General features: G+C 40.6%; 1 protein-coding gene across 1 annotated transcript in view; it reads left to right on the forward strand.

Moving 5' to 3' along the window:
- ranbp10 (RAN binding protein 10) overlaps window positions 1–11,725 on the forward strand; it is a 35,280-nt gene extending 23,555 nt beyond the window's left edge. The window contains exons 6-15 of the mRNA XM_044035739.1: window positions 328–512; window positions 1,114–1,226; window positions 1,452–1,560; window positions 2,414–2,562; window positions 3,179–3,383; window positions 3,560–3,699; window positions 4,334–4,482; window positions 6,383–6,494; window positions 6,813–6,954; window positions 7,696–11,725. Coding sequence (XP_043891674.1) covers window positions 328–512; window positions 1,114–1,226; window positions 1,452–1,560; window positions 2,414–2,562; window positions 3,179–3,383; window positions 3,560–3,699; window positions 4,334–4,482; window positions 6,383–6,494; window positions 6,813–6,943 — 1,293 coding nt within the window. The 3' untranslated portion in view covers window positions 6,944–6,954; window positions 7,696–11,725. The remainder of the gene's footprint in view (window positions 1–327; window positions 513–1,113; window positions 1,227–1,451; window positions 1,561–2,413; window positions 2,563–3,178; window positions 3,384–3,559; window positions 3,700–4,333; window positions 4,483–6,382; window positions 6,495–6,812; window positions 6,955–7,695) is intronic.
- The last annotated feature ends 1,115 nt before the right edge of the window (window positions 11,726–12,840 follow it).

Here is a 12,840-nt window from a genome sequence, read left to right on the forward strand (position 1 = left end):
TTGATTTAAAAAAAACCTGAAACATTAACCCCTACATTAAACAAAAAAACACCCTTAATACCTGGATTTTTCTAATAAAGAGGTGAAAAAAGTAATTTTTCAAAATAAATGTAAACATAATTGTTTAAATATTGGTCAAATTTATAAAATAAAACAAAACACACATTTATCTGCGTTTATGAGAAGTCCTTGGTCAAACTAAATTAAACTAGCACGAGGAAAAGTCTGCCATTCAGGAAGTCTTTGCGTATGTGAATTTCCCTCCTGAAGTGTATTGAAAGTCTCTGTATCTTTATTATTGACTGCTGAATGACTTTTCTTCTCCAGCCCAACCTGTATCCCACCGTGGGTCTCCAGACACCAGGCGAGATCGTTGACGCTAATTTCGGCCAGCAGCCGTTTGTGTTTGACATCGAGGACTACATGAGCGAGTGGCGAGCCAAGATCCACGGCATGATCGCCCGCTTCCCCATAGGAGAGCGTCTGGGAGAGTGGCAGGCTGTCCTGCAGAAGTACGATTCACGACCTATCGTTTGGGATCAACATAAAAGCTTTGTGTTAAGGGAGAAGATTGGGTTAATTAAGTAATGTACATTATTTAGAGTATGTGATGGAAAAGCTGACCTTCTCCGTCAGATTAGAATCAGATTCATTTAAGCATTTTTTTTGAAAAGTTGACTTATTTTTGTAGCTCCATTGAGATGGAAATATAAGAATGTGATATGTATTTTTTTTCAGCACAAACTATAGGCAATCTGATGAAAAAAAATCATTTTCACCAACTATGTAAACACACCTGAGCATAGTTGTGACTTTTGCACAATTATTGCTACTGTATATCGCTACTAAAAATGCCATATAAAATGAATCATAACTTAAACTCAATAACACATTACAATAACAAACACACACCCCCAGGATGTCCATATAAGGAGTTGTGTCTTATACCCACGGCAAATTACCATGTGGTTAAACTGGAAACTGTTCGATGGAAATGTAAAGTTTAAAACATAAATATCAAAGAAAAAGGAAAGGAAAACATTTATGCATGTACTTATACTTATTATACTTAATTATACATGGGTCTTTTTTCCCTCCGTGTATTGTCTTTAGTATGGTTTCCAGCTACCTGGTGCATCATGGGTACTGTGCCACCGCCACAGCTTTCGCCAGAGCCACAGAGACAACAATACAAGAGGACCAGATGTCTATTAAGAACAGACAGAGTGAGTGGCCAGACATATTGACAGCAGATACTGAGGGAGTGTGTGTGTGTGTGTGTGTGTGTGTGTGTGTGTTCATTCCTGGTGAACCGTGGCCTCGACGAAGGACACACTGGCCTCCATCAAATATGTGCAGTGGAAACTTTGGTTCCTTTCAATCAATTGAATATAAATGGCATCTTGTTTCTTTTCTTTTCTGCTTTCTTTTTTTCTTCTTCTGTCTAATAGGAATACAAAAGCTGGTGCTGGCAGGACGGGTGGGCGAAGCCATAGAGGCTACACAGCAGCTTTATCCCAGCCTGTTAGAGCACAACCCCAACCTACTATTCATGTTAAAGTAAGTCAGCGGAACCCGATCAGAAGCAGTGGAATGGAGATGTTCTCTCACTGTCACCAGTGCCAGAAATCACACCGATTATAGATCGATGAGCACATGAAACAAAGCAGTCATTTGAGAACATTACCATTTCCAGGCATTTCTTTGGTCCAAACATGTAATCGATTATTTGAGAAAGGAATCTACGGATGAATCGATAATTAATTATTAGTCGCAGCCTTTTCATATCCCTATACGGCTAAAAAATCAAACTAATCATCTGGACATCTCAGTAGTTGGGCTTATTGCAGGATTTAGGTTCAGACAGAAGGACTTACACCCAATTACAATCACAACAATCAATATTATGTTATCTGTCAAAGCATGGAACAACAGAAGCCGGTGAAGAACACATGAATAGACAGATAAATAAGGTGCTTGAGGAAACAGTTTGAGATATTGTTTTACTTAAGTGAATCACGTAGAATCACTACATGTGTCATGTGTGAAAAAGTATGTAATGCATACAGTACAGATCTTTTTTTAAACTGTAGCTGCACTTAACAGTTGTTAAGAGGAAGAAACTGTTTTTTCTAGATGTAATGGTTGTACTTTTTCAGTCATGACTTTCAAACAAGACAGTGAAATAAGTCCTTTGTCTATGTGTGAATTTGTGTCCCCCCCCCCAAAGTGACTGATGATCATTTAAGGTCAATAGGACACAGCTGTTCAAATACATTTGTTTGTTTTTAAATGCACTGGGACAAAATCAATATTTAAGCTTAAGGTGTCAGAAAATGAAAAAGTGCCACCGGAACTTATGTTTTATTTCCGAGTAGTTGCCATTAAAACCCGCCTTCTCTGTCCTTTTTAGGTGTCGTCAGTTTGTGGAGATGGTGAACGGTACAGATAGTGAGGTTCGCTGCTTGACCATTCGCTCCCCGAAGTCACAGGACAGTTACCCCGGTTCCCCCAGCTTCAGCCCCCGCCACGGAGCCAGCAACACACACCTGCACACTGGAGGTACACACACACACACACACAGAATGAGTTATTACTGGGCTGTCTCTCGGTCTCTCACTGAAGACTGAGTTTGATGAGGTCAGGGAGTAGCAACGTGGAAGAGCTGCAGTTCACTTCCTAATTAAGTGACTGATCCTCTCTTTGTATTCCACGACTACGATCAGCCAAGTTTGTGATATGTTTTATTGCTCTTCTAAACACAGCTGCTTATTTGTCACATGTGACATGTGTCACAAACACACCTATTTCAGAGGAAAAGCACTCTAGCATTTCCTGTTCCCTGATTCCATTAGTTTTCATCAACAAGGCTTTTATTGAGAAATATTTGCAGGACCAGGAGACGTGCAGCTTCAAGCTGAAGAGTCCTGGCATTTTGTTGAGTACAGATAAGGATTTAGAGAATTTAAAAGCACATTAATTATGACAATTTTCAAAGCCAAACCCCATGTGAATCAAAGCAGCAGCTCCACAGAAGCTCAGAATTATGACTGAATGTAAATTTCTATTGTCTTCGATATGAATATGCATTTCTGTTGATTATAAAAGTCATTTTATTTGATATAATTACACTACTTAATGCAGAAATGTTGCACATTTTTGCTTCCTCTCTGTCCAGGGGCCGACAGTCCCACCTGCAGTAACGGGGTGACTCCCACCAACAAGTCAAAGAGCCACGCCGGAAGCAGCAGCGTCAAATACCCCAGCGCGTCGTCCTCCGCCTCCTCCTCCACTTCCTCCTCCCCTTCTTCAGTCAACTACTCTGAATCCAACTCCTCTGACTCCACCAAGCCACACAGCAACAACAGCACCCAGGAAACCAGGTGAGACGCCCTGACGCCGGTCTGTAACACGGAGAACGCAGAGTGTGGCTTTAATGCTCGGCTATACCTTTATCCTGCCTGGGTTAGGGTTAGCTCATTTATTTGTGAGGGTAAGAGGGAAGCATTATGAGTATGAGGGTTCTCACTAAGCCTTCTGTGTGTTTTGTGTGCGTCAGTGACAGTGAGATGGAAATAGAAGCAGAGCACTATACCAACGGGGTTGTTGAGGGCTCCTCAGCGCGGATTATGAACGGCACGTACAAACACGAAGAGATCCTTCAGCCGGACGACAACAGCATTGGCAATGGTGTCAGAGGTATGTGCACACACACACACACATACACGCACACACACACACAAGTCTGCGTAGGTATACTTCGTAAGACACTGCATTCATTTGGACAGCCTTAACAACGCTTTATAATAAAATAATAATAACTTAGATTTATAAACCGCCTTTCATGAAACCCAAGGTCGCTGTCATGTTATCCATAACCGGTTAATGCCTAACCCTTACCTTTACCTAACCACAATACAATTCAAATCTTAGCCCTAAACTTCACCAGTTCCAGAAATGAGGCTTTAGGTCTCGGTTTTTGGTCTCTATGAGGACTACTGGTCCTGACAAGTTCAGTGCATATGCCGGAAAAACAGGGCTGTGCGTCTCATCTCATGATTCCTTTTAATTTATTCCATGACGCGTGACACCCTCAGTTTTCTACATTCAGTCACATGGCTTTCACTTTGTCGTGAATCAGTATATGCAGATAAATATGAATTTCAATTTTTCTTTACAAATTAAGTTGAAAGGTTCCATCCAAAACTAAGGCAACCATGGCAGTCAAGCTGCAGCTTCTAGCAACTGCAAAATCAACAAGCTGTGATCCATGTTCCATGTTTCTTATGTTCCTATTTGTGTGTGTGTGTGTGTGTGTGTGTGTGTCCGGCAGATGAGAGTTGTATTAATGGCAAACAGTTTTGCGGAGGGAACCAAGCGGCCACAGAGCGGATGATCCAGTTTGGACGGGAACTGCAGGCGCTCAGCGAACAGCTGTGCCGCGAATACGGCAAGAACGCCACGCACAAGAAGATGTTACAGGTACACACACACACACACAGGCTTGACCTCAACAAACAGATGGGACCCAGCAGATTAAAATGATGCCAGAATCAGGCTGAAGAGATTTCTTGTGATGGCACCAGTTAAAAGCCGTGGTCACTTAATTGTTTACATGTTGCGGGAACTGGAGCAGTGTGTGATTTGGACAGCGCTGCTGTGAAGATGAATCCATGATTCACCGTTGTATAAAAAGTTGTGTAGCGAGAGGGAGCCGAGCATGAGCAGATGTGCCCACGTAATACTTATTAATACATTTGTTGATGTTGTTTTTTTAAACACCTTTCAAGACACACAAGGACACTTTACAGGATAAGCATTTAAAAGCAGAGTGAAACAGCAGGAACACTCGACACAACTGTGTTACAAATTCTGGTCCATCATCAGTCAAGGCTCATTTAAAAAGGCGTGTGATTAGTTGGGATTTATAAGCTGTAGCGAGGTGAATTATCACCGGCATAATGAAAGAACATTCCAGATTGTAGGACCAGCCACGGTGAAGGCCCTGTCACCCGTAGCGCAGAGCCTAGAATGCAGAAGAGGTGGGTGTAGTTGACAAAGATTTGAGAGTTACAGACATAATTCTTCTCAAGGATAATCTTCATAAACCAACCAGTGCTGTGTTTTTATTTCTGATGATCCTTTATTTCAAAAAAGATATCCTTGACACGCTCATGAAAGCGATGGAGTCGCTCAGCGCGCTCCCATTTTGAGTCCCTGGAGAAAACTAAATAGCAAATGCATTATATAATGGAAACGTGTTGTTGTTGTTGTTTGTGCAACTATGGGCAGTTTTTTTCTACTATCACACCATTTTACACTAATTACATAATTGCAATAATTGCAAATACCACAATCACGACAAAATACACCCTAAGGAAATGTCCACATGAGTTGATGTTTTTTGTGACCACCAGAGGGCAGGAGACTCCAAACCAAGTGAAACTGTGCAATCCTGTCCTTGTTACCCATGAACACACTCACAGACACAGAGCAATCCTTCTCTTTAAGTCATAGTTCTGGTCACATGATTAAAGTGTCTCTGGTTTCTCGGTCATTTGATGCTGAATATGGTTTATGATCTGGAAACAGCCGCTTAGGGGTTTAAATACAGTACAATCAACTTCAAATGACAGCGGTGGGACTCGGATAAGGGGGATGGAAAAGTCTGTTCAAATCGAAAACTGTAAAAAATGAATTAAAACTGATATTGATATATAACTGTTGCTTAAATGCTTAACCTCTGTCACCAACACTTAAGTTCTGCCTCTAGAATCTACATGTGTTTTCAATAAAATAAATATTAAATCAATTATATATTTAGCAAAAAAACTAAACTTTGTCAAGTAAAAGTCACGTTTTTGAGAGTGTGTCATTTGTAATAGCTGACCAAGTAATAATCAAAAAGTTGCCAATGCTGGTTATTTAAAATCAGCTCAGTAAACCCAATAATTGGTCCACCTTTAGCTGTGTTTGTTCAGAGTCTTCTGTGATGCTACACATTTAGTCGTGCGGATGTAAACAGATTCCTGAGGAGGCACAGAACGATGCTCTGACGACGTTGACCATTTTCTCGATTAATGGAGCACTTGTTTGGTCCTTACAAAAAACGTTGTTTGCTGTGTCCAAAACGCTGAAATGATGATGTTCTCAAATGTCTTGTTTTGTCCACCAAACAAAAAAAGATCGACTTTGAATGATTTTCTTGTCTGTCAAATGGCTCGTTTTAAATATTAAAATGTTGTCATTGCAGCCCAATATGATCTACATTAAGATGCAAGGTTATTATGTAATCACTGCTCATTAACGCCAAAATCTGCTGCAGTCTGTGTCTTTACTGAACTGTGGTGTTGTATTTATGTTGGTTTGTGTCTGTGTGTAGGATGCATTCAGTCTGTTAGCGTACTCAGATCCGTGGAACTGCCCAGTTGGACAGCAGTTAGATCCCACGCAGAGAGAATCACTCTGCGCCGCACTCAACAGCGCCATACTGGGTAAAGATTACACACACTTACATATGTTTCTTCAAACTACACCTGCAGGCCTTTAATAAACTGTCTCAGAAAGGATCTGTGGCATATAATGATGTTCAAACCACACAGTGCCTTAGCGTAATGATATCAAGTTCATATATTACAAAAAACTGTATGAAACATTTCTATGAGAATGTGAGAGAAAATACATCCCAAAAGAACAACAAGCACACAAATAGTGAGAAAACGAAAGCCATTATTCATATGGAGACATTTCTGATATACTGTGGCTCGGATGTTGCGCCCCCTTGTGTCTGATTGTGTGTTTTTCTGCTCTAGAGTCGCAAAATCTGCCCAAGCAGCCTCCGCTGATGTTAGCGCTGGGTCAGGCCACAGAGTGCGTTCAGCTCATGGCCCGAGTCCGGTCCGGTTCTTGCTCTTTTGCCAGAGTAGACAACTTTTTGCACTAGCCCCAGTCCAGGTGAGTGAGACGCCGTCAAACGCTGGGTTTCCATCGTGGTATGTTTCGGTTTGGTACGGTACAGTGCAGTTTGGAATGTCTGGAACAGTACCTTTACTCAGTTGGCCAAACTGTATTTAAATTAATATGACAAAATTGGACAAAAATATTAATCTCATTCATTGTGTTTAACATTTCACTCGATTTAAATACGCGGTATGAAACTGCAACTTTAAAAAAAAAAAAAATAGAATAAATCTATAAGGCAAGTCCATAAAGTAACTTTCTTTGCATTGATTTGATTCTCAATATGATGAAAATGCAGTTAATTCATTAAATTAAACTTTTTAAAGATGGCAAACAATTGTGACCCAAATCACAATGTAAATAAATGTAACATATATGTATATGTATATGTGTGTACATATATACATATATGTATATGTATATATATATATATATATATATATATATATATATATATATTTATATATATATTATATATATGTATGTATATGTATGTATATATATGTATGTATATATATGTATGTATATATATGTATATATGTATATATATATATATATATATATATATATATATTTATTTTTAAATGTTTACACATAAATCCTAAATGTGTTTTTTGGGACCCAAAAACGATCACCTGTTGGATCCCAAACCCAGTTTGTGAACCACTGCTCTACTAAAACTGTAAATGCGAACCTGTCCTGTTTTTTAATCCCGCTACCTTCGTCTCTCCACAGGTTAATGTTAAGTAGCACTGAGAGAAGGCATGTCCAGCAGGTAGTTGTCATGGCGACGGAGGAAAGAGCATGTGTGTGATTGGTGAGTTTGGCTGTCCCGTCAGACCGAGTCAGCGGCACATGCAGAGCAGCAGAGGCGAGCAAAGAAGAGACAGAGAGAGAGGGGGAGAGCAAGGGAGGGAGAGAAGAAAGCTTCCTTTTTAATTTAGTATTATCAAACAAAGAAATGTGTGACACTATTTAAAGATATTGAATTATTATTCTGTTTATCTAGCCTTTTTTTTTTATTGACTTCTTTTCTTGTCAGTTTGTTGTGCTCATCCTGGACAAAACAAATGTAACCCCCTCCCAACTCCCTTTTTTTCTTTATCTTCCCTCTGTTTTAACGGGTGGAGTTGTGATTCCCTACAACCAGTATTTTACACTTAACGCTGTTGTCGATCACCCCAATCACAGCTGGTAACCGTGGCGACCCTCACGACTGCAGGTCAATTTCAACCTGAAATATATATCATCTTTAATAAGATGTAGAAGAGGGACATATGTCCAATTGGAGGTGGATTTCTGTCTTTTTTTGTTGTTGTTTTTGTTAAGGGGGCGTGTAAACAAGTCGGCAGGCATGAAAAACACCTCTGATTGGCTGGAGCACACCGTTAGTGCTGGTCATGGCTGCTGCAGCACAGTCGTAAACACTGACACTTATGTAAAACTAAAGTGAGACCCAATTATTCCGGGAAATAAAAGTTCGGTTTTATCCCGCATCATAGTTACATGATGTTATTATGGATAAAATACTGAGAGGTAACAGGTAAGCAGCCAAAGAAGACATCACCTGTGTGTTAAGTGTAATTGAAGGAGGCTTTGTTGCCACCGACCAGGGAGAAAAGTCGATGGCAAGGTATTTCTACTGTGCCTACCATGCCATCGAACCAATCAGTGATGTGGCACCCACGACACCTGCCCTCAGAACTGAGCCTAACACTATTAGCATGGTCACCGTATTGACGGCGTAAAAGGAAATCCATATCAAAGGCAGACTAACAAGCTCAGTGAGTGTGTGTGTATGGGGAGAAGTGCAGCCACCCTGTGGGTCCCTGACAAATTAAATCCAGTATCACCCACAGCCTGATGCTGTGCTCCTGTATGTGTGCCGCCACTGTCAGAACCGCCAGTCTTTCTTTAGTTTTCATTATGTTTGAAAACCAGTTCTGTTTAATGCCCCCCCACCCCCACTCACAATCCGTAAATCATAAACTTAACCCACTGTTTTGCCCAGTTCCTTTATAGAAGGACACAGTCAAGTCTGACTTATAGAAGTAGCCCAAAGTCACGAGATTGTCTCGGAATGTTTTTTCGCCCTGTACGATAATGTGGTGGGAAAAGAGCATCTTTTTATCGTTCAGGTCTGCTGCTGTGGCCACTATGAGATTTGAAATGGAGGCGTCGCATTGCTTCAATACCGAGTCGGATCAGTAACCAACCAACCAAACAACCAAACCCACCCAAACGACATATAACAGAGATTAAAGGTCTAATATGCAATACTTTCACTGACGCTAATGGTCATATTTGAATATGAATGTCCAAAACCAAAACAAACATGTGTGCATGATGTTACATACAAGGTTCCCACAGGTCCTTGAAATCCTTGAAAGCCTCTTACAAGTTTGTTTTCAGCTGTGTCAGCACATTCTCTCCTTAAATTAGAGGGAATTGGTCCTGGAAAGTTCTTGAATTTGATGTCAACCAAGGTTTGGGAACCCTGTACGTATTAATGAGGCCAGGAGGAGGGCTTTATGTTGGATTTTGCTCTCCATCGTTGCTAAATGCTAAACCGATATTAATCCTATAGCATTTTAGCCCAAAAAATAAAACAAATCCAGCAAATTTGCCGTCAGCTCGATGCTATGTACTGTACAAACGGTTTACATTGTTAATATTTATATTTAATTCATAGTGTTGCATATTGGCCCTTTAATTAACTGAATAAAGTGACAGTTTGAGTTGAATAAACTCGTCATTTTTAGCTCCTCTTGGCTCAAACACTGATACTCTCACAATGTCCAAGTTGGCTTTTGTATGTTAGTAGCTAACCTGTTAGCTAGCTAGCGAGCACATTTTGATTGAGTCAGCCAACTAATCACTGAAGTAACCCATGTACAGTAGCTAGCTAACTAGCTTGGTTAGCTAAGTACCACACGCGAGCCAACCGACACCGTTTCTGAAAAGGTTTCCCCACAGAAAGTCGTACAACTCTTTTTGTTTTTGTTGTGATCAGCAGGAGCTCTTTGGCAGTTTTGTTGAATTATTTCTTTTAAATATTAAATGTTTGAATCTTTATATCATCACCTGCTGTCTGTTTCTGATTCTGTAATCTGAACAGATTATGGTTTTGTGGCAAAATAACAAATCTGACTCTTGTTTCACACACAGTAATCTTTTACACAGGATTTACTTTTTACCAAATAGCAAAGACTGAATGTTTTTTCTGACCTGTGGCAAACTGTTAGATTGGCTGCTTTGATGTGACCTCTGACCTTTTGTGACTAGTGGACCGACCGTGAGGTGTATATTCGAACATATGGGAGAATCAAAACATAAAAAGGTCAAGAAGTGTGTTTACTGCAGATGTATGTATCGAGTACTGGGTTAACAACAGTTTATGTGGTCTAACTTAAAGCTGTAGTATGTAACTTTTTAAATACAAACATGAGAAATGACAGACGTAGGCAAACGGGTGTGAGTTTGACAGGAAACACAAAGAAGACTCCACGGAGAATTTAGTTTCATCATATCGGCTTTTTATCCATGTGAAACCGCCATTTTTTTTAACTTATTTTTTTATTAAATGGGTCCCATGTTTTGTGTTGACAATATGCAACTTTTTGTCATAGCCCCACCAAACCCACATACCGGCTTGGCATAATCCACCACAGCTGTGAGTTGTCTTGGGGGCTTTCACAGGGTTCCCATGGATCCTTTTAAAGGACACTAAGTAAACATGGGTCATTGGAAGTGCTTGAGTTTTGTGCGAGAGAGAAGTTACGTTGCTCGCGGCGTTGTGGTCGCTGTCCACTGTCTCTCCCTTCCGTGATGCCTGGAAAATGCTAATTCCAAGATCTCTGACTCCCTCCATCCATCCATCATCAACCGAATATCGGAGATCGGGTCGTTGGGGTAGCAGCTTTAGTGGGCGGCCCCAGACTTCCCTGGTGCTGTCCACATTGTCAGCCCAGTGAGGAGATGGACTCTCTAAGTAAAGAGGGAGACCCCAGCCACTCTTTTGAGAAGACACATTTTGGCTTCTTGTACCCACGGTCTCGTTCTGCTCGTGCCCATAAGTGAGGGCAAGAACCTGGACAGCAGATGTTAGCTCTGGGGATCTCTGGCTCACCAAAGAAAATGACAAACACTGTCTCACCCAAGATCCCAAAGACAATCACTTGTCCAGTGTGCTGCAAATCAATGAAAGTGGACCCCACCATCTGAATCTGTGTCCCCACATTCGGTCCATGAATTTGAGGGAATTAGTCCTGGAAAGTCCTTGCAAAGATTGAAAGATAGGATAGGGAAAGTTCTGTGTTGTTGCCCCCACGCTCCAAGATGAATCACCATAAAGTTACACACTGCAGCTTTAATGCCCCACCGTTGTTGTATTTAATTCACACTCTTAGCTGTAATAGGAACAACTCTAACACGTTTTCATGCAGTACGCACTTGACATCTGCTCCTGCAGCTGTAAAGGACTTCTGTTAGACACACACACACACACACCTGTTCACAAATCTCTGTTGCAAACCTGTAGGGAACAAGTCCACCAGCTGTCTTCTGTCTTCTGTCTTCTGTGCCTGAGTCGCGTCTCGGGGCCCCTCCCTCTTCTCCCCGCGTTCACACAGCCACCGATCACATCATCGATCGGTGATCGTTCTTAGGACGTTTGAAGCCCCGAAGCCTCTGAAGCCACATGGACTTCCTCTGGAGAGGCGGCCGAAAACAAACAAACAAACAAACAAACAGACAAACAGACGAAAAGGATTTCAGACAGGATGTGCACATGTCGGGTTTCTGTCATATTTTGGGGTTTTGAGTTTTAGAAGAAGAAAAGAACAAACACTTGTGAGATGAGATTCCCTCTTACTTAGCATGACTTTAAAAACCTTTAAAATGATATAAAACAAAAAAAAAGAGGAAAAATGATAATGATAAAAAAAATATGACCTATGTACTGGAAACAAGTTAAAGAAGAAATATTGTATTCTGTTTAATTTTGACAGACTTATTTTTATTAAAATACACCCATAAGCAAATCATGGACCTCTTGTTTTTATTCACTGTGTGCATGTTTTTTTTTTATGGATCTAACAATTTTCCTCCCGGTGGATCAGAGACAGAAAAGTTGTTTTCCGTGAGGTTCATGTTTCCTCGTAAGTAAGAAAAGTGTCAAACCTTGACCGTTATTGTCATGTTTACTGCTTCATTCCAGCCTGAACTAGGACCTGTTTTGCAGACGGTGGCCAAGAGGAAGGCGGTTTGGGCTTGTAACCGGAGGGGTTGAGTTTGCCGCCGAGCAAGGTTCAAGACACAAGTATGTGTGATGGAGAACGAGCTGCACATGAATGAGTATGAGTGGGTGAATAGAAGGTGAAGTATGAAGCAGCTGTGATTTGTGTTTCCTTTTATCACGAGACAAACATGATTAGAGACAGTTTATTCCGCTCTTTCATGTGTGATATAGACGTCACATGCAGTCTTCGGTATCTATAATTTATCTTTATTTCATTTATTTAAATTCTTATTTTAGCTTTCACACTCTCACCTGTTCCTCCTCTGTTTTGTTAAAAGTAAGTCTGGCCTTCTTCTTCTTTGGCTTCTGACAGTTGACATGTTTGCTTTCACATCCTGAGGTAAAAAAAAAAAAATTCTTATTAGCTTTTGTGTCATGAGGCAAATGCAGTTTAAAGTTCTCATAATCATCAAATGTCCTGATATTGAAATAGATATCATTTTATATTTGTGTCTGTTTTTCAGTGGTTGTACAGCAGGGGGCGTAAATAGGTTGGAGAACACACACGAGTCTCATACCATGGAACACTAACCTCACTCTAAAATGATGACATTATTTAAATAGATACAGATGCTATTGTT

Source organism: Solea senegalensis, linkage group LG10 (genome assembly GCF_019176455.1).
Source record: "Solea senegalensis isolate Sse05_10M linkage group LG10, IFAPA_SoseM_1, whole genome shotgun sequence".
Lineage (NCBI taxonomy): Eukaryota > Metazoa > Chordata > Actinopteri > Pleuronectiformes > Soleidae > Solea > Solea senegalensis.